The sequence below is a fragment of the Heterodontus francisci genome, chromosome 24, assembly GCF_036365525.1.
Source record: "Heterodontus francisci isolate sHetFra1 chromosome 24, sHetFra1.hap1, whole genome shotgun sequence".
Lineage (NCBI taxonomy): Eukaryota > Metazoa > Chordata > Chondrichthyes > Heterodontiformes > Heterodontidae > Heterodontus > Heterodontus francisci.
Genome location: NC_090394.1, coordinates 51,602,919 through 51,623,008, shown reverse-complemented (window position 1 = coordinate 51,623,008; position 20,090 = coordinate 51,602,919). Strand labels below are relative to the sequence as shown.

General features: G+C 41.4%; 1 protein-coding gene across 8 annotated transcripts in view; it reads left to right on the top strand.

Annotated features, from left to right (window-relative positions):
• The window catches only part of LOC137383391 (centriolar coiled-coil protein of 110 kDa-like), a 76,629-nt gene that overhangs the window by 29,038 nt on the left and 27,501 nt on the right, over positions 1–20,090 (top strand). For 6 of the 8 annotated variants that reach the window (XR_010977391.1, XM_068056176.1, XM_068056174.1 and 3 more), the window contains 2 exons: positions 3,317–3,445; positions 14,296–15,967. Coding sequence is in view for 7 of the 8 variants with exons in the window: in XM_068056176.1 (XP_067912277.1) it covers positions 3,317–3,445; positions 14,296–15,967 (1,801 nt within the window). In the remaining variant the exon portion in view is untranslated. Of the gene's footprint in view, positions 1–3,167; positions 3,230–3,316; positions 3,446–14,295; positions 15,968–20,090 lie in introns of those variants that run through there. The other 2 variants (XM_068056177.1, XM_068056179.1) reach the window with 2 other exon arrangements.

The following is a 20,090-nucleotide window of genomic DNA, read 5'->3' as shown; positions in this document are numbered from 1 at the left end:
AATTCCAAATATTGTCTTTTTCAAGCTTTTTATTGTTTACTTTTCTCGTCACCTTTTCAAGAGTGTGGAAGTTATGTTCACTTGCTGTTTTTCTTGCATGTTGTTTCTAGTTCCAACTTTCCTTCATGCACTACTGCAGCTGTTTCTTGTGTTCATATGCCCTTCCTGTGATTTTTTTTTTCCCCCCACATTTTCTCGTGTTCTTCCTTTTTCACAATGTCGTGCTAAGTTGCATTTGTACATTCCTACTCCTTTGCTTTCTCATACTTGTAATCTTGACAACTTAATTGAGCTTAATTGTTTTATTACAAAGTATTTAATTATTTTATATACTAGTGTTTAAAAGCTATTTTGGATTCTGAAGGTTCAGTTACTGAGGAAAAGTGGCAAACAAAAGGTTTTAAGCAGTTTGGCTCACTTGGGAAGCCTTCAGACAAAATATGAACAATGGATTCTAGTGAATAAGGCACTTAATAAACTGGGAGGAAATTTGCTTGAGTTGGAAAAGGCTTTTACAATGTTGGTACAACATCCAATCAACTTTATTTTGGGCATAAATTTAAATTTGATTGTGACACTGGAGCCCAGAAAGTTGAACCGAACCAAAAACAGCCTGCACAAGCAAGGATAAGTCCAAGGCGCACATAATGTAAGGCCTCGAGCCTTATTAACGTAGAACTGGCAAGCTGCAGATCAAGGATGGGATGAGATTTTTTCCAAAAAATATTTTATTCATAAAATTTGTAAAGGTAAATTATGTAACAGTTCAAATTTGACATTACGTAAAGTGCAATACAGATCAGTTTCTTTCAGTACAGTACATCTTGTGCCTCACTACACTTGCAGTTGCAGATTATATTCACATTATATATTTACAATATAAAAGGATGGAATGAGATTGCTATAGGGCAGAGAAACAGTGGCCAGCAGCAGGTCTTTGAATTTGGGATCAGGAGGAGTACTCCTGCTCTTCGCAGCTTCACATTGAGGTAAATATATTTTAAAATTTAACATTTCAAGGACAAGGAGGTCATAACGGATGACCTTTAGGGGTCCTTTAAGCGCACTTATTAGGCAGCTTGTTTTCACGAATGCAGCGGCAATGGTTGCCTCAGGCCAATCCAGTATTGTAGATGGGGCATCAAACGGGCATCGGGCCCCTTATTTGCATATGCAAAGGAGTCCAACACCTGTTTCAGTTGTGGGCCCTGGACACCATCTTTATTGCCTATATCAATATGACGGGCAGTGGCTCATAATAAGCAGCGTTTCTTATCTGCCATAATGGAGACTGTTTAGCACCCAGAAAATGGGCAGTGTGTGATCAGATTTCTAGGCCTAAAGTTCTGGCACATGCTGTACATAATTTTTAAAACATTATATAGGTGCTTATCTTTTAAACGTGACTTTTTGTCTAATGGGTGTTTTCTAGAATGTTACTGTGTGTTACATTGTATGGTGTACATGTGGAATATGTTGTCATTTGCATTGTTTAATACTCCTGTGAGCAATGCGACTTATCCACTAATTCTGTTAGATTTTTCCTTCATATTCCCATTTCGGCTATACGCTATCTCAGATCTCTGAAGAGCCGAGTAGAGTCCTGTTGGAAACTGATCTCAGTAAAGAGGACTTTAGTGTATTGAAATACATTTGAAAACTTTTAATACTCCTGTACTGGCAACTGGGGGAAGCTTGACAGTTAAGAAAGACTTGCATTTATATACTAACTTTCATGACTACGGGACATACCAAAGCAGTTCACAATCAATGAAGTACTTTTGAAGTGTCGTCATTTTTATAATGCAGTAAACACGCAGCCAATTTTGTGCACAGCAAGGCGCTACAAACAACAATGTGAAAATTACCAGATAATCTGTTTTAGTGATGTTGGTTGAGGGATAAATATTGACCAGGACACCTGACAGAACTCCCCTGTTCTTCAAAATAGTGCCATGGGATCTTTGTTTCCCACAGTACAGCAATGGAGTGTCAGCCTAGGTTTTGTGCTCAAGTCGCTGGAATGGCACTTGTTTGGAATGTGTAATGGAAATTGCCAAATGCGTGGCAGTGCTCTGCAGAATAGTGCATAAGGAACAATGTAACATTCTGCAGTAAAATAATTCAAAAATTACTTGTGCATATATTTGTCGTTACTGCTTAAATGATCTTATCCTGGTTTTGTTCAAAAAGTATGTTACCCTGTAATGGTTGGCCTTCCAGTTGACGTGCCAATGTCAGTGGATTTCAAGGCTAAGCACTGAAATATCTTTGCCTTTTAGAGGCTCACTAGACTGCTTACTATTCCACTGACAGTGATAAACAATGTAACTGAGAACCAAGGTTAAGTGACATTTAATTGTCAAATCTTGGAAATATAGTGAAGATGGTGGCTTCTAAACTTATTGACCAAGAGAAATTATATTCTGGTGTCCGTTTTGCTAGCAGTTTCAGTGTTACTGCAGTTCAAGTTTTATGAAACCTCCTTTGAAGTGAATTTCTGCAAGGATAGCCCTAGCACTAAAATCTAGTTCTTCTGAGCCAGACATGTAAACTGTACATATTTCCAACTAAATGGATGGACTTATTTTTAAATAATGTCAGTAATAATTTACTGAAGCTAACCATGTTTTAAGTAGGAATTGTTTGTATCTTATAAATTATGTGCATCTCTCCATAGTACAGGAAGACTGACAATGGACTGCAGAAGTTAGCAGAGGTGAATGCACAATGTCAAGTTCTTGTTGTTTTTATAACTATGTTTCTATAGTTATGTCTGCTCAGTTCTGGTAGAAGTTACCTGGAGTCTATGTGGAAGAAAATTCAGAGCCAGACTAAATTAACTGAATGATCTGTGAAACAGATTTGTGGAAGGTAACACATTTTAATCAAACCGAAGTGCTGCTGTTATATTTGTTTATTGTAGCAGATACAAGCTAGGTTTGTCTTTTTGTGGATAGAATACCTTCAAACCCAAAGATCACATGATGACTAATGAGTTGCTTTACTTTGTTAAATGAAGACTTGTAAGCATAGCGTCAGGAAAACACCCTGTGCACAATAGTTAATTATAAGCTTTTATGGAACTCGTCAGCAACTGAGCTTCAGCTGGTTATTTGATAGCTTCGCCTCAACTTTGAGTTACTCATCATCCAACTCGTGGAGTAAATAAGTAGTATTTACAATACACAGTGGAGCTGCTTTTTCTGATTAAGCTTGGTTCTTGGAGGTTTGAAATTGGATCATTGTAGTGAGGTGCAGATTTGCTGATTTATTTCCCCACCAAACTGAATCAAGCTAATTTTTCCTATTGCAGATGAATACGGAAAGAAAGCTGGAGATGCAGCAGTACAGACAAAAAGCTGTGGAATTGGAGCTCAGCTGGCAGAGAGCAAGGAAAAGTGCCTTACTTAGCCGTGTGCAAGAAATTATTGAAAATGTACAGGTTAGCTATTCTGTTACCTTTTGTTTATATTAATGGATTTTTAAACTGGAATTTTAAAATGCCAGAGCAAAATTGCAAGTCCAGAGGAGTTTACATCTCTTCATTATCATTGTGACATTTGAAACAAATTGACTATTGTAATTCTGAATTCTGAACTATATTGTATGATGGTCATGATATTTGCCATAATATAACACACAAAAGTACAGATTATTTTAGTGCCAGATTTAGTTCCGTGGTATTGTCTCCGAGTCATGGGTTCAAGCCCCACTTAGTACTTGAGTATGTAATCTGGACTGATAGTTCAATGTAGTACTGAGGGAATGCTGCATTTTGAGTTTACTACTTTTGTATAAGATTTTAAACAGAGACCCCAAGTGAGTGTAAAAGATCCCATGGCACTTTTGAAGAAGAACAGAGAACTCTGTTAGTGTGCTGGCCATCACCAATCCCTCAATCAGCGCACACTATCTAGTCATTTATCTCATTGCTGTGCACAATTTGGGTGTTTTATTCATTTTTTAAGTTTTTATATGTTACATCAGGCCCATGGGACTTCCCTAATGCTTTGGTTTATGCAGAGCAATTCAAGCCTCTCTTGTCAGTGTAGTACTGTTAAGCTAAACAAAATATATGGAAGACTGGATATCTTACTGAATTGCAAGGCAGTAATACAGTTTAAGAGTTTAAATCATAAATAGGGAAGGAAATTTACTAAGAGGTATCCGTTTTATTGTGCACATGGTTACTAGGCACGTTTTTATTCGTTAGCAGCAACTTATAAGTTGCAAACTATGTATTTTAAGAACTCTAGCCAATTGCATAATATATACAATAAATGGGCAAAATCTGGGTTCTGCTTGCTCTGCCTTCCCCTCTACAATCAAAAGATTGCTTTGGGCGGTCATTTAAAACCAGGTTCTCCTTCGGTATTTCCCAATGTGTACAAAACCGGGACAGTGTTCCAAGATATCTTTCTGGGTGCTATTCTTTGAAAGATGAGCTCTCCTGCAATTTTTTTACGTCATCTTTCAAGTGCAAGAAAGATATGAAATATTAATCTGGAAATCAAAATTAAGGATGCTTAAGATGTGGACAAAATCACCAATGAATCCTCTCCATTCTCTCTCCTCCTTTTAAAATGCTCCTTAAAGTCTGCCTCTGACTTAGCTTTTGGGCACTTTTTGTTCTAATTTCTCCTTTGGCTCAGTATCGATTTTTGTCTGATTACACTTCTATGAAGTGCCTTCAGGTGTTTTACTATGTTAAATGGCCTCTATAATTGCAAGTTGTTAAACTTCTAAATGGAGAATACAGTCAGGCTGTCTATGGGGAAATGAATGGAATTGGTTGACTGATCTGGTAAGGAGGCAGGTAGTTCTTAGAGAAACTTTAAAATGTACAGTTTATGGCCCCAGCAATTCCTGGATGCTTGCAAATAATAGGTAATTGACGAGCATAACTTTTAAAATTGATGTTGTTTAAAAGTGAACTTTTAGGCACTAGGTGGAGCAGTGGATTCGTGGATCAGTGGATTTTGCCTTTGGGACCTGGATTCAAAACCAGTCCTCACTGATGGTGTATCGTCACAGTCTGCTGACTGTAAGGGTCCCATATGAGATGAGTTTGGATACTCAATCCTGCTTCTCGTGGGAAAGAGGCCATTCAAAACTGCTTCTAGTTTGGCATTCATTGGAAGTCACTATGGCAAACCAAAGGATTGTTGTGCTGGGAAATGGAAAAATACCACCCTGGTACTGTAGGGGCGCTCTTCTGAAGCTGGGGCCATTGGACATAGTGGGGGTTAAGTAGAGAGAGTGTTACTCTGACTCTTACTTTGTTTTACCTGACCTGAGAGCTTTAACATTGGCACTGGCTGCCTGAAATGAAAATGTTCCCTTCCCTAGCACTATCATCACTCATCTTAATGAGTACAAAAATTTAAAAGGAGAAATATGGCTAGATAATTGAAGTTGTTCAACTCTCTATCTTTTCATGGGTAGACCATTTCACATTCACAGAGTCCAGGTTCTGCTTTTCTTTGGGTCAGGACTAGCAGAAATGATCTGCTTGGAATTCTGGGATCAGTTGAAATAGCATAGTCCTGATGCTGACTGCAGCACTACTACCAGCTAAATTGGGACATCCTAGGTATTGAACCTGTCTTTTCTGTCTCAGTGGCTCACTACCACACAAGCTGGTGTAATTAATTACTTAGAGTAATTAATTACTCAGGGAAGTTCAGAGAAGGGAGTATAGAAATTTCTTTGGCAGCCTCTTGAGTGTGGATCTTGGTTGCGTAGAACTTCCAGCTAGTCCATAAGGTCAGCACCCCTGAACCTGCCTCAAATCTTGGATGAGTTGCCATAGTGCATCTTGTAGATAGTATGCACTGCATCCAATGGAAGAGGAGATAAATATTTAGGCTTGCAGATGAGGTGCTGATCAAGGAGACTGCTTAATTCTGGATGCTATCGAGTTTTTTGAGTGTTGAAGCCTCACCCAGACAGCCAAGAGGAGAGTATTCCAAGTATAGAACATAGAACAGTACAGCACAGTACAGGCCCTTCGGCCCACGATGTTGCGCCGAACCTTTAACCTACTCTAAGATCAAACTAACTACCTACCCTTCATTCTACTATCATCCATGTACCTATCCAAGAGTCGCTTAAATGCCCCTAATGTATCTGCTTCTACTGCCACCGCTGGCAGCGCATTCCACGCACCCACCACTCTGTGGAAAGAACCTACCTCTGAAATCTCCCCGAAACCTTCCTCCAATCACCTTAAAATTATGCCCCCTGGTGATGGCCCTTTCCACCCTGGGAAAAAGTCTCTGACTATCCACTCTATCTATGCCTCTCATCATCTTGTACCCCTCTATCAAGTCACCTCTCATCCTTCTTCGCTCCAATGAGAAAAGCCCTAGCTCCCTCAATCTTTCAAACTTCCTCCAGTCCAGGCAGCATGCTGGTAAATCTCCTCTGCACCCTCTCTAAAGCTTCCACATCCTTCCTATAATGAGGCGACCAGAACTGAACACAATATTCCAAGTGTGGTCTAACCAGGGCCTTATGGAGCTGCAGCATAACCTCGCGGCTCTTAAACTCAATCCCCCTGTTAATGAAAGCCAACACACCATACGCCTTCTTAACAACCCTATCAACTTGGGTGGCAACTTTGAGAGATCTATGGACATGGACCCCAAGATCCCTCTGTTCCTCCACACTACCAAGAATCCTGTCTTTAAGCCTGTATTCCGCATTCAAATTCGACCTTCCAAAATTGATCACTTCACACTTTTCCAGGTTGAACTCCATCTGCCACTTCTCAGCCCAGCTCTGCATCCTGTCAATGTCCGTTGCAACCTACAACAGCCTTCCACACTATCCACAACTCCAGCAACCTTTGTGTCATCGGCAAACTTGCTAACCCAGCCTTCCACTTCCTCATCCAAGTCATTTATAAAAATCACAAAGAGCAGAGGTCCCAGAACAGATCCTTGTGGAACACCACTGGTCACCGAGCTCCATGCTGAATACTTTCCATCTACTACCACCCTCTGACTTCTATGGGCCAGCCAATTTTGTATCCAGACAGCCAACTTTCCCTGAATCTCATGCCTCCTTACTTTCTGGATGAGCCTACCATGGGGAACCTTATCAAACGCCTTGCTAAAATCCATATACACCACATCCACTGCTCTTCCTTCATCAATGTGTTTTGTCACACCTTCAAAGAATTCAATAAGGCTTGTGAGGCATGACCTGCCCCTCACAAAGCCATGCTGACTGTCTCTAATCAAACTATGCTTTTCCAAATAATCATAAATCTTGTCTCTCAGAATCCTCTCCAATAATTTGCCCACTACCGACGTAAGACTGACTGGTCTATAATTCCCAGGGTTATCCCTATTCCCTTTCTTGAACAAGGGAACAACATTTGCCACCCTCCAATCATCCGGTACTACTCCAGTGGACAGTGAAGACGCAAAGATCATCGCCAAAGGCGCAGCAATCTCTTCCCTCGCTTCCTGTAATATCCTTGGGTATATCCCGTCTGGCCCCGGGGACTTATCTGTCCTCATATCATTCAAAATTTCCAGCACATCCTCCCTCTTAACCTCAACCTGTTCGAGCATATCAGCCTGTTCCACGCTGTCCTCACAAACGACCAGGTCCCTCTCACTCGTGAATACTGAAGCAAAGTATTCATTTAGGACCTCCCCTACCTCCTCCGACTCCAGGCACAAGTTCCCTCCACTATCCCTGATCGGCCCTACCCTCACTCTGGCCATCCTCTTATTCCTCACATAAGTGTAGAACGCCTTGGGATTTTCCTTAATCCTACTCGCCAAGACTTTTTCATGTCCCCTTCTGGCTCTCCTAAGACCATTCTTCAGTTCCTTCCTGGCTACCTTGTCACCCTCTAGAGCCCTGTCTGATCCTTGCTTCCTCAACCTTAAGTAAGTTTCCTTCTTCCTCTTGACTAGCTGTTCCACATCTCTTGTCATCCAAGGTTCCTTCACCCTACCATCCCTTCCCTGCCTCATCGGGACAAACCTATCCAGCAGTCGCAGCAAGTGCTCCCTAAACAACCTCCACATTTCTGTCATGCATTTCCCTGAGAACATCTGTCCCCAGTTCCTGCCTAATAGCATTGTAATTCCCCCTCCCCCAATTAAATATTTTCCTATCCCGTCTGCTCCTGTCCCCCTCCATGACTATAGTAAAGGTCAGGGAGTTGTGATCACTATCACCAAAATGCTCTCCCACCGAGAGATCTGCCACCTGGCCTGGTTCGTTGCCAAGAACCAAGTCCAACATAGTCTCCCCTCTGGTCGTCCTATCTACATATTGAGTCAGGAAACCTTCCTGGACACACCTGACAAAATCTGTTCCATCCAAACTATTTGCACTAAGGAGGTTCCAATCAATATTAGGAAAGTTGAAGTCACCCATGACAACAACCCTGTTACTTCTGCACCTTTCCAAAATCTGCCTCCCAATCTGTTCCTCCATGTCTCTGTTGCTATTGGGGGGGTTTATAGAAAACTCCCAATAAAGTGACTGCTCCTTTCCTGTTTCTGACTTCCACCCATAATGTCTCGGTAGACAAACCCTCCTCGACGACCTCCCTTTCTGCAGCTGTGATACTATCCCTGATTAACAATGCCACTCCCCCTCCTCTTTTACCTTCCTCCCTATTCCTTTTGAAACATCTAAACCCTGGAACATCCAACATCCATTCCTGCCCCTGTGATATCCACGTCTCCGTAATGGCCACACCATCGTAGCTTCAAGTACTGATCCATGCTCTAAGCTCATCACCCTTATTCCTGACACTTCTTGCGTTAAAATAGACACACTTCAACCCATCATACTGGCTGCAACTTTGCCCTGTCAACTGTCTAACCTTCCTCACAGACTCTCTGCACTCGGTGTCTGCCTGTTCAACAGCTACCCCATCCACTGATCCGTGGCTCCGGTTCCCATCCCCCTGCCAAACTAGTTTAAACCCTCCCGAAGAGCTCTAGCAAACCTCCCGCCCAGGATATTGGTGCCCCTCCAGTTCAGATGCAACCCGTCCTTCTTATACAGGTCCCACCTTCCCCAGAAGGTATCCCAATGATCCACATATCTGAATCCCTCCCTCCTACACCAGTTCTGTAGCCACGTGTTCAGCTGCACTCGCTCCCTGTTTCTAGCCTCACTAGCACGTGGCACTGGTAACAATCCTGAGGTTACTACTCTGCTCGTCCTGCCTTTCAGCTTCCAACCTTACTCCTATATTCGCTTTTCAGGTCCTCATCCCTTTTCCTAGCTATGTCATTGGTACCGATATGTACCACGACCTCTGGCTGCTCCCCCTCCCCCTTAAGAATCCTATGGACTCGATCCGAGACATCCCTGACCCTGGCACCTGGGAGGCAACATACCATCCGGGAGTCTCGTTCGCGACCACAGAATCTCCTGTCTGTTCCTCTAACCATTGAATCTCATCACTATCGCTCTCCTATTCTCCCCCCTTCCCTTCTGAGACACTGCGCCAGGCTCAGTGCCAGAGACCTGGCCACTGTGGCTTTCCTCTGGTAGGTCGTCCCCCCCCCCCCCCCCTCCAACCATATCCAAAACGGTATCCGTATTATTGAGGGGTACGGCCACAGGGGATCCCTGCACTGTGCGCCTATTCCCTTTCCCTCTCCTGACGGTCACCCAGCTACCTTTATCCTGTAACTTAGGTGTCACTACTTCCCTATAACTGCTCGCTATCACCCCCTCAGCATCCTGAATGATCCGAAGTTCATCCAGCTCCAGTTCCCTAACGCGGTCTGCGAGGAGCTGGAGTTGGGTGCACTTCTCAGGTGAAGTCAGCAGGGACACAAGTGGTGACCCTCACCTCCCACGTCCTGCAAGAGGAGCATGTAACTGCCCTAGCTTCCATCCCCTCCGCACTAAATTGACAACAGGTTAAAAAAAAAGGAAAACCTTACCTTGCCAAACCCTCCACACAAGAGTCCTTTTTTTTGGTAAGAGGAGGAGGATGGGTGGGAGACACTACACGTGTAGTGTTTCGGGTTTAGCCACTGCCCGAATATATAGGTTTACTTACCCAGCAGTCCCCTTGTCCGCCGAAACAAAAGGTAAGTTATTTTAAACTGAAACTCACCTTCCCAGCTGACACCTCGCTCGCACTATCGCTGCTTTAGAAAAAGCTGCTGCAACAAAAAGTAAGTTATTTTAAACTGCCTGAATATATAGGTTTACTTACCCAGCAGTCCCCTTGTCCGCCGAAACAAAAGGTAAATTATTTTAAACTGAAAGTATGGAATATAATGGTGGAAGTGTGAAGTTATTCACTTTGGAAGGAAAAATTAAAAGAAGCAGAATATTTTTAAATGTTGAGAACTGGGAAATGTTGGTATTCAGAGGGACCTGGCTGACTTTGTACATGAACCGCAGAAAGTTAACGTGTCGGTACAGCAGGCAATTAGGAAGGCAAATGGTACGTTAGCTTTTATTACAAAGGGGTTAGAGTGTACGTGAAGAATTCTTACTGCAATTGTATAGGACTTTGGTGAAACTACACCTGGAGTACTGTGTACAGTTTTGTTCTCCTTACCTAAGGAAGGAAATAGTAGCCTTGGAGGGAGTGCAACAAAAGATCACTGGCCTGATTCCTGGGATGAGGGAATTGTCCTATGAGGAGAGATTGAGTAGACTGGGACTATATTTCCTGGAATTTAGAAGAATGAGAAGTGATCTCATTGAAACATACAAAATTCTTCAAGGACTTCATAGGGTAAATGCTGGGTTTTCCCCTAGCTGGGTAGTCTAGAACCAGGGGCTCTCAGTCTCAAAATAGGGGGTTGACCATTTAGGACTGAGATGAGAAGTTTCTTCACTCAAAGGGTTGTGAATATTTGGAATTCTCTACCCCAGAGGGCTGTGGCTCCTTAGTCGTTGAACATATTCAAGGCAGCGATTGATAGATTTTTGGGTACTGAGGGAATTAAGGGATATGGAAATAGTGCAGAAAGGTGGAGTTGAGGTAGAAGATTGGCCATGCTGATTGAATGGCGGAGCTGAAGGGCTGAATGGTCTACTTCTGCTCTTAAGTTCTTACTCCTTCATACTCCTATTCTGTGTCTTGTAGGCAATGGAGAGACTTTGGGGAATTCAAAAATGAGTCACTTGCTGCTTGAACACCCAGCCTCTGATCATCTCTAGTAGTCATGGCATTTTTATAGCTGGTCCAGTTGAGTTTTGGTGATACCCAGGATGTTGTTGGTGGTGGTGGGGGGGGTGGGGAAGCAGCAGTCTCAATGATGATATTGCCATTGTGTCAAGGGTAGGTTGTTAGGCCATCTTTTTGGAAATGGTCATCATCACTGAACAGCCTTCTTCTGACTGTATGGTGGAATGGAAGGTTATTGAAGCAGTTGCAGGTAATTGGGTCTAGAACGCTGCCTTGAGGAACTCCTGCAGTAATATCCTGGGGCTGAGCTGATGAGCCTCCAACCACGACCATCTTCGTTTGTGCCAGGTATGAATCCAGCCATTGTCAAGTTTTCGAAACAAAGTGCTGGAAATACTCAGCAGGTCTGGCAGCATCTGTGGAGTGAGAAGCAGAGTTAACTTTTCAGGTCAGTGACCTTTCATCAGAACACATTGACCTGAAACGTTAACTCTGCTTCTTTCTCTCCACAGATGCTGCCTGACCTGCTGAGTATTTCCAGCACTTTGTTTTTATTCCAGATTTCCAGCATCTGCAGTATTTTGCTTTTATTATATTAGAAGTTTTCCCCTGATCTTCATTGACTCAAGTTTTACCAGGGCTCCGTGGTGTCTCACTCGCTTATATTGTCTTGACGTCAACAGCAGTCATTGTCACCTTCCCTCTGGAATTGAGCTCTTATGTCCACATCTGGAGTAAGGCTATAATGAGGTCAGTAACCAAATGGTCCTGGCAGAACACAAACTGAGCATTGGTAAGCATGTCATTAGTAAGTGCTGCTTGGCAGCAGTGTTGGCAATTGCTTCCATCACTTTTCTGATGTTTGTGAGTGGGCTGATAGGCTGTCATTTGGGTGGAACACAAACAAGCAATGCTGGAAATACTCAGCAGGTCTGGCAGCATCTGTGGAGAGAGAAGTAGAGTTAACGTTTCAGGCCAGTGACCCTTCATCAGAACTGGCAGATATTCGAAATGTAAAATGTTTTAAGCAAGTAAAGCGTGGGTGGGGCAAGAGATAACAAAAGATAAGATGTTGATAGGACAAGGTCACAGAGAATAACTGACCAGAAGGTCATGGAGCAAAGGCAAATGGTATGTTAATGGTGTGCTGAAAGACAAAGCATTAGTACAGAGAGGATGTTAATGGACAGAAAACTGAGAAGCCTGGCCCCAAGCACAAACATGAAAAAAACAGTGCGTAGGCACAGTAGAAACAAACTAAATAAAATAAACACATTTTTAAAAAAAAAAGAAGAAAAAAACAACTAAAAATAAAAATGGAGACCCGTCATGCTCTGAAATGATTGAACTTCGTGTTCAGTCCAGCAGGCTGTAGTGTGCCTAATCGGTAAATCAGAACAGGCAGATATTCGAAAACTGTGCGGTGGGCTACTTCTATCAATGCTGTCTTGCATCTGCAACAGGTAGCTTAATGATGATGAGGCCAAATAGTGTTCTGTAGTGTTCTTTCATCACCTGCTGCAGGGCCATTCTCCCTTGACTGTATCCCATTGTGCCCCCCAAATCTGGTACGTCTATCGGGCTGGGAGACAGGGATGGTGATGGAGGAGTCTGGGACGTATTGTTTTGCGAGTTTGACTTTTAGGCTGTTGCTTGACTAGTCTGTGGGGCAACTCTCCTAATATTGGCGCCAATTCCCAGATGTTAGTGAGGAGGACTTTGCAGGGTCAGCAGGGCTGGGTTGTGCCTTTGTTGTGTCCTGATTTGATGCCTACGTCGCAGCTTAGTGGTCCATCTGGTATTTTTTAGTGGTTTAATGCAACTGAATGGCTGGCCCGGCCACTTCAGAGACCAGTTCAGAGTCAACCACATTGGTGTAGGACTTTAGTCTTGTATAGCCTAGACTGAGTAAGGGTGGCAGGTTTCCTGCTCCAAAGAACGTTAGTGATCCAGTTGGGTTTTTATGACAATACAACAGCTTCATCAGCAAAAACAAGAAATGCTGGAACCACTCAGCAGCTGAGTGGTTCCAGCATTTCTTGTTTTTATTTCAGATTTCCAGCATCCGCAGTATTTTGCTTTTATTTTAGCTCCATCACTTTTACTGGTACCAAATTTCTATTTCAAATTTTGTTCAAATTCTCAAACTGCCATGGTGGGATTTGAAGTTGCATTCGCTGGACTGTTTGTCCAGGCCTCTGAACTTCTAATCCGGTAGCATAACTATACATGATTGTATCCTCTCTATAATGGAACATGTCATCCAGTTGTCTTTCTGTGACATATGTGTGAAACGGCATATTTGCGAATGTCCACCCACCCCCATTTCTAGTAATATTTCAATGATGAAAGAAGTGCATAGACCCAATCTAACTAGCTCCTGCACCAAATTCCTCCCCTGCCTGCCCAGGTTATGCAATTTCTTTCTTTTCCTGCATCTTCACACTGGAGAAACTTCTTCGGGTCTAGAATGTTTGAGATAAACATAATTCTTTTGTAACTTTTAAATAGGCTTCTGATGAAACAACTCGTTTTAAGAGTTGGCACGACAGATTCAAGTAATAATTATATTTGTTTTTTCCTTCTGAGCACTTTGCTGCTTTACCTAAATTATTTGTTGTTGCAAATGATGATGTTGCTTTTCTTAATCCAATTTTATTCCTGTAGTTAGTTAGCAATTCATAATAAGTAATGATTGCAGCTAATTTAGAAGGCTTGTTTTATTTTGTTTACAATTGTGTACTTGGATACTGAAAGCAAAACATTACGTGATGGGGTTTTGTAAGGTTACACTACCAGTGGTTGCCAACAAACATTACATTTTATGCTTCGCTTCCATTGGACCTCCTGTAGTCTCTGACTGTTTTGCTGGAGATGATGCTGCTTTCTGATTGCATATGATTGTTATAAGTGGTCACTTTTTTTCAAAGGTTAAGACGTTAATTTTGTCTGATTTGAAGTTGAAAATATATCATTTTTTGAATTCTCTGTTAGTAACTTCACTGTACCGTACTGAAAAAGTAGTATTTAAAAATTTTGCCCAAAGTACATGTATACTTGTCATATTTTATAAATGGAGAGAACTGGTAGAACATAAAATTATTACTTTTTGCATTGTTGATCCTGATTTTTAAAGTTTTTTTTTCCTACAGGTTTGCCAAGTGCCAAGTACCACTGAAAGTGTCAAAGACCCTGTTACTGAACTGCCAGCAAAAATTGATCCAAAAAATGGCTTCACTACAGTACAGCATACTGACCATTGTTCAGTTTCCCCAAGCTATTCTGACAAACCTGAGGACACCATTCTATCAACTAAGACACTATTGAAATTAAAGGAAAAAGTTTCCATTGGAGACTCTGAAAAATGTATTTATGCCTCTCAAATAAGTGACCTTCCCAAATCCACTTGCAGTATCCAATCCAATAACACTCTTCCAGTATGTGTGAGTCCTAAGAAAGAAGAATCAAAAACTGATGTATTGTCATCTGTAAAAGAATCCCCTGATCATTATGCAATGAGTTTCCAGAACCTGCTAAAAAAGTCAAGAGAATATGTAGAGAGAGAACAAAATCGACGCAATGGGAAAAATACTTCCAAGGATGGTACACATGAAAGCCATTCGGATAAAGAAAATGAGGGTGTTAAAATCAATGACTGGGAAAGAGAAAGAAACAGAAATTCTAACAAAAGTTGGAGTTCTAGTCCTGTGACAGTTGATAAATCAAGCAGTTTAAAGTCATCTTCACAGTCACAAGTTGCCTCTATGATCAGTGAAAGCTTTGAATTGTTTGATAAAACAGCAGTTGGCACATCTACTTCAAGTAATTCATCAAAAGTAGACTTACCAGCAAAGTTAATGAAAGGCTTATCTAGAGAATCCGATTCAGATGAGGACTGGATAAACAGCTCAGCAAACGAACATGAAAACAGCTTGCTTAAAAGCTTAATGGGATCCTATGCAAAACTGCCCAACCCTGAACCAAGTCGCAGTCCCAAAATGCACCAAAGACGTTCCAGGACATCAACCAATATTGTCATTAATAACCCAGTGAATGCTTATGAGTTAAGCCCAAAAGAAAAGTTCAAAGGGCTACCTGGGACACATCAAGGTAAAATAAATATTAGTAGTCTTGATGTAAAGAGAGCAGTGTCAAATGAAGCTTTAGTAACACTCAATCAAGAAGAAACTGAAAAAAAGTCTGGGAATTTTGATGTTCCAACATGCTTGGGAAGGGTAAAATACCATGAACAATCTTTTGTAGGGATGTCAATGTGTACTGAACCTTCTGGGAAGTCTGAAATAAATATGGTTGGAGCCATAGTTGATGAAGCTCAAGTGCCTTTGAAGAGCTTAATTCACAAAGATCCATATGATTTGGAAAGGATATCTCCATTACTTGTAAATAAACAGGAAATAATCCAGTCATTAGAACCCCAGAATGAACTTGATCTCAGTGGCCAAAAGACTAGCAGCCTGATTGAAAAGGCTAAACAAGGCTCACTGATTGAGCTTAACAAATCCTATGATGTTAAACATCCATCTCCAGTGCTGCTGCAAACTCAAAATACAAGGCAACAGATGGACCTCTCAGTTATGTCTTCAGAAAATGAAAAGAGTCTGCAAAGCAGCATCAAAGCTAAAGCCAAACGTAAGTTAGCTCTGGATACTTTAAGTGCCAAAGAAAACAAACAGTCCATTGTTGAAACTGCAAGCTCATATGTTCAGGAGATGTGCAGGTGGACTCAAGAGGAGAGGCATCAGAGAGTTTCTGTTTTCAGGAGTGAAACTGAAGCGCCTTTAAATAGCCATATTAATGCTTTAGGTAAGAACAGCTTTTCTTTGAGGTATAGAGGAGGTTACATTCTCGCAACCACATCCTCTCGTCGTACTGGTTGTGTGACAGTGCTACAATGTTGGTCCTATGTGTTTTTCCTTGCAAAGATGCAATCTAATAGTTATTGCTGATATGTAATTAGTACATTACCTAGTTAACATTTGTTAATTTGCGATGAGTTTATGGGAACTTGTTAACTCTGCAGAATATTTAGCGGTTTCAAAATGTATTCACATTTTTGTTGCATAAGTGATTTTTCTGTGCATTTTTGTTGCTTAATGTTGTGGAGAATTCAGCAAATGCATCAGGAAAGATGATTTAATTGAAAAGACTTGTAAATTGTCGAGTATCAGGGTCATAGTTTCTTCTCTAAGCAGACTTGGGAGTTCTATTTGCTACTCAGTAGCCTGGATTTTGCTATAATAACAATGACCTAGGCTATCAGCAATTGCCATTATTACAGGGTAAATCTGACAGCAACTTTTGGCATCCGTACAAGCGCAGTTTAACAAAGCAATCGAGAAATTGCTTCCAGATACCAAGCTTCTCCATGGTGTTGCACTGTTGCAGTCCCTGTCAATAGACCCGGCATTGGAATTGCTGTAATGATGTGAACTTGTAATACTTACCCACTAGTTCCACATTAAAGGGGAATGAAAATGTTGAGGCTAGTCTATTCAGGAGTAAATGAGTTTTTAAACAGCGTGATAACTGATAATTACTGTTGAGCAATCTTTGTGCCCCTGGAAAAATTAATTTACAAGTGTGGTGTCTCATTCCCTCAGATGAAAATTAAGGTAGATTTTTTTAAAAAGTTCTGGCTTTTCTGTTTTTCTCTTTTATCTGTCGCGCTCTTAAACTCACCTGTATGTCCCAGTCTTTATTTTGCTTACTGTACAATGACTTAAATGTGATTTATAGTTTTTTTTTAAAACTTCCTCGTTTACAGTCTGCATGTCTGTGAGGCTACTTCAGTCTGATTAGTAGAAGAGCTTCACTGTACTTGTCCTACTTAAAGATGCCACAGATTGCCTGGAGGGGGAACCGTGCTGGATCAGGCACCTGATTAGTGGAAATTCCTGCTGATGGGCCCTGAGGCTCTGGGCAACTGTACGCGAGGTGAACGGCAAAAGCCATTCCTTCGCCTCAAAAGTAAAATCTAGGCCAATATCTAGATGTATGATAGAATAACCCTGGAGGTGTATTAGTGAGTCCCCTTATTGACTGGGTGTCGTGATCCTTGAATGTGCCCTCCAGTGTGACTCATCAATCTTCTGTTAATTAAAATTTGATGAACACTTTGAGGTGAAGTCAGCATAAAATCAAGTAGCTGATTTAGATTATCCAGGTGACAGAACAAAATACCAGATTCACACTTAATTGCTATAACAATTCTAACAAAACATACCATAATATCTGAATAGCAGGTTGAATTCTCAGTTTAGGCCTTAGCCTTACTCTCAGCCTTTGTTGGAACTGATCCTGAACATGTGTTTCACTCAATTTTGATTCTGAGCGTAGAAAGTTGAAGCCCATAGCTACAATTTGTTCCTAGTTCAGAGGTTGCTCAGTCGATTATGATGATGGCAGATTCTTCGCAGATGAAGATCATGGGAAGGTTTATCTCTGGTAGTTGGCATGATGGTTGGTGACTGAAGTGGCTAATTCTTGATGTGCAAGCTTCTACTTGGGGCACAAGAACTCCATTTGGAGGGGCTCTGGTATAAGCTGACTCCTTTCGTTGTCTGTGCCTTTCTTCAAGTCTTGTGTCTGTTTTGAACTTGTAGACTGCTTTCCCGGTTGTTGTATGCCACCTGTCTCTCTCAGCAGCCTCCTGCTCTGACACCCATTGGCCAATGTCAGCAGAGAGAGCTGTCTTTTCAACTGGTCTTAAAACCTTTTGTGAGGTGTGCCTTGATCTCACTTACTGGAGCATAGTTCACCATAAAGCACTGCTTTTCGCATTCTGGAATCCTCCATACATAACACATGTCCTTCATAGTGTAATTGATGTTGTAAGAGACTACATTCAATGCTGTGCATATCGGCTCCATTGAGGACTTCATTGTTTGTAATGTATTCCTGCCATCTGATGTTGATGACTGATTGAAGACTGAATTGATGGAAGCTCTCCAGTAGTAGCATTTGTTTTCTGTGCAGAACCCATGATTCTGACCCATACAAGAGGTTGGTGATGACATCTGTTCTATATACTTGAATTTTGTTAGAGATGCGTAGTGAATGGTTTCTCCAGACATAGTTCAAGACGTGGCCAAAGCAGCTGTTGGCCTTGGGCCGTCGACTGTCCGTGTCCTTGTTGATAGTGGCGTCATTTGAGATAATGCTATCTAGATAGGTAAACTGTACTGCTGTATTGAAGTTGCTACACTCAATGCTGATCTGCAGTGGGCCGTGGTTGGTACAGTACTTCTGTTTAGTTTCGACTAGTAGTAAGACCAAAGGCATTTGCTGCCCCCCACCCCCCCCCCTCCCCAAACCCCGGGTTTTACTGCTAGATTGATTTTAACTCTTTGCAATCTCTAACTTAAACATAAGACTTCAGATATATTATACACTAACCCATATAAATTATACCCTAAGCCTTCCATAGTAAAATGGTCCAGAAACATGAAATGCGATACTTTGATTTTATTTTATTTTATCCAATTTATGGCGGGTACCAATGTAAACCAAAAGCAATGTAAATCTCACCCGATATCCATGTTTGGGTATTTCCAATAGAAACCACTGTGCAGTTAGCACTAGTGGGACAGTTGGTTGATTTTTGTTTTTCTTTCCTACCCCAAAGCTCTAAGGTGAATTGACTGAGGTTCAAGAGTTTATCCAGTGAGTAGATAAGCCATAGAGACCAGTTAATTCTCCAGACTATTTTGAGTTAGCTGGTATCTGCTGCTAACCTGGCCAAGAATAGCCAACATGGTGTAAACTAGGGTTTGAACCTGGAACCTTTCTGGTTTAGCTGGAAGTTGTATACTAATGTTTTGTTCCAAAGCACTATAGGCTTCAAACAATTAAAGTACTATATTTTCCTTATGGTAGTAACTGGCTCTTTGTAATTAGCTTCACTCCCTTTTTCTCTGTCTGCCTGTGATGCATTGTTTCTTGGAAGAAATTGCAGGCAAGCATTCTTCTCCCAGGAATGAGGTAATGACCTTCTCCAAGGCAGGCATTTGGAGGCACAAAATAGTTCAGTAGGTAACTTGCCTCTGGAGTCTTTATTGCCTAACCCTGCATGAAGGGATTGGGGGTAAAGGAGGACTGTGGCCAAATTGGCCCCAAAATGACATGGTGATGAGAGATTATAGCAGAATTGATCGTCTGACAAATTTGGTAATCTGTTGCCTTGCAGCAGGCACATCACTGTATTCCAGGTTAATGATTGACCAGCTGTCCTGACATCTGAAGGAGTAGACCTCTCACTGAGGGCAGGATTCTTCTTATTCCTGCTTTAGTGAACTGCAAATAAATGCTCTTAACAGATATTGTGGTTCCAGCTGGACAAGTGAGAATCTACTGGTGAGCTGCATGATTTTAGCTAGTTAAAATCCAGTAATATTCTTACACACACTTGAAACACCTAAACTTTGACCCTTGCTGACCCGGCCATAAGTTCTCTAGACTCAGCTAAGTCGATTATGTGTGTCTCTGCATTCAATATCATGAAAACAAAAATTACATTTGTGGACTTGAGTAGTTTAATGACTGTTAAGCTTGGTGATGGTTTCTGTGTGCCAGATATCTGGCTAAGCTCAGAAATGTCATTGTAAGGTCATTTGTTTTTGTTTCTAGGAAGAATTCTTGTGAAATTATTAGTGACATCATTCATTCTGGTTTAAAATGTTAATCAACTTAATGGCTGACTTCAAAAAATAAACAGGGTTCCATGCTATTTAAATTGGGTTGCTGTCTATCCTTGATTGTAATTTTGCTGATAAAATGAGCCTTTTGACAGCTCTAAGTATCAGAGCTATAGTAAGTTCATGATATTTGAGATTCTCCTGTATATTAACTTGACATTTCATTTACAAATTAATTGATGGAACCAACTCTTTCAATGGTTTTTTTTCTGTGTAATCATATTTTAAAATTT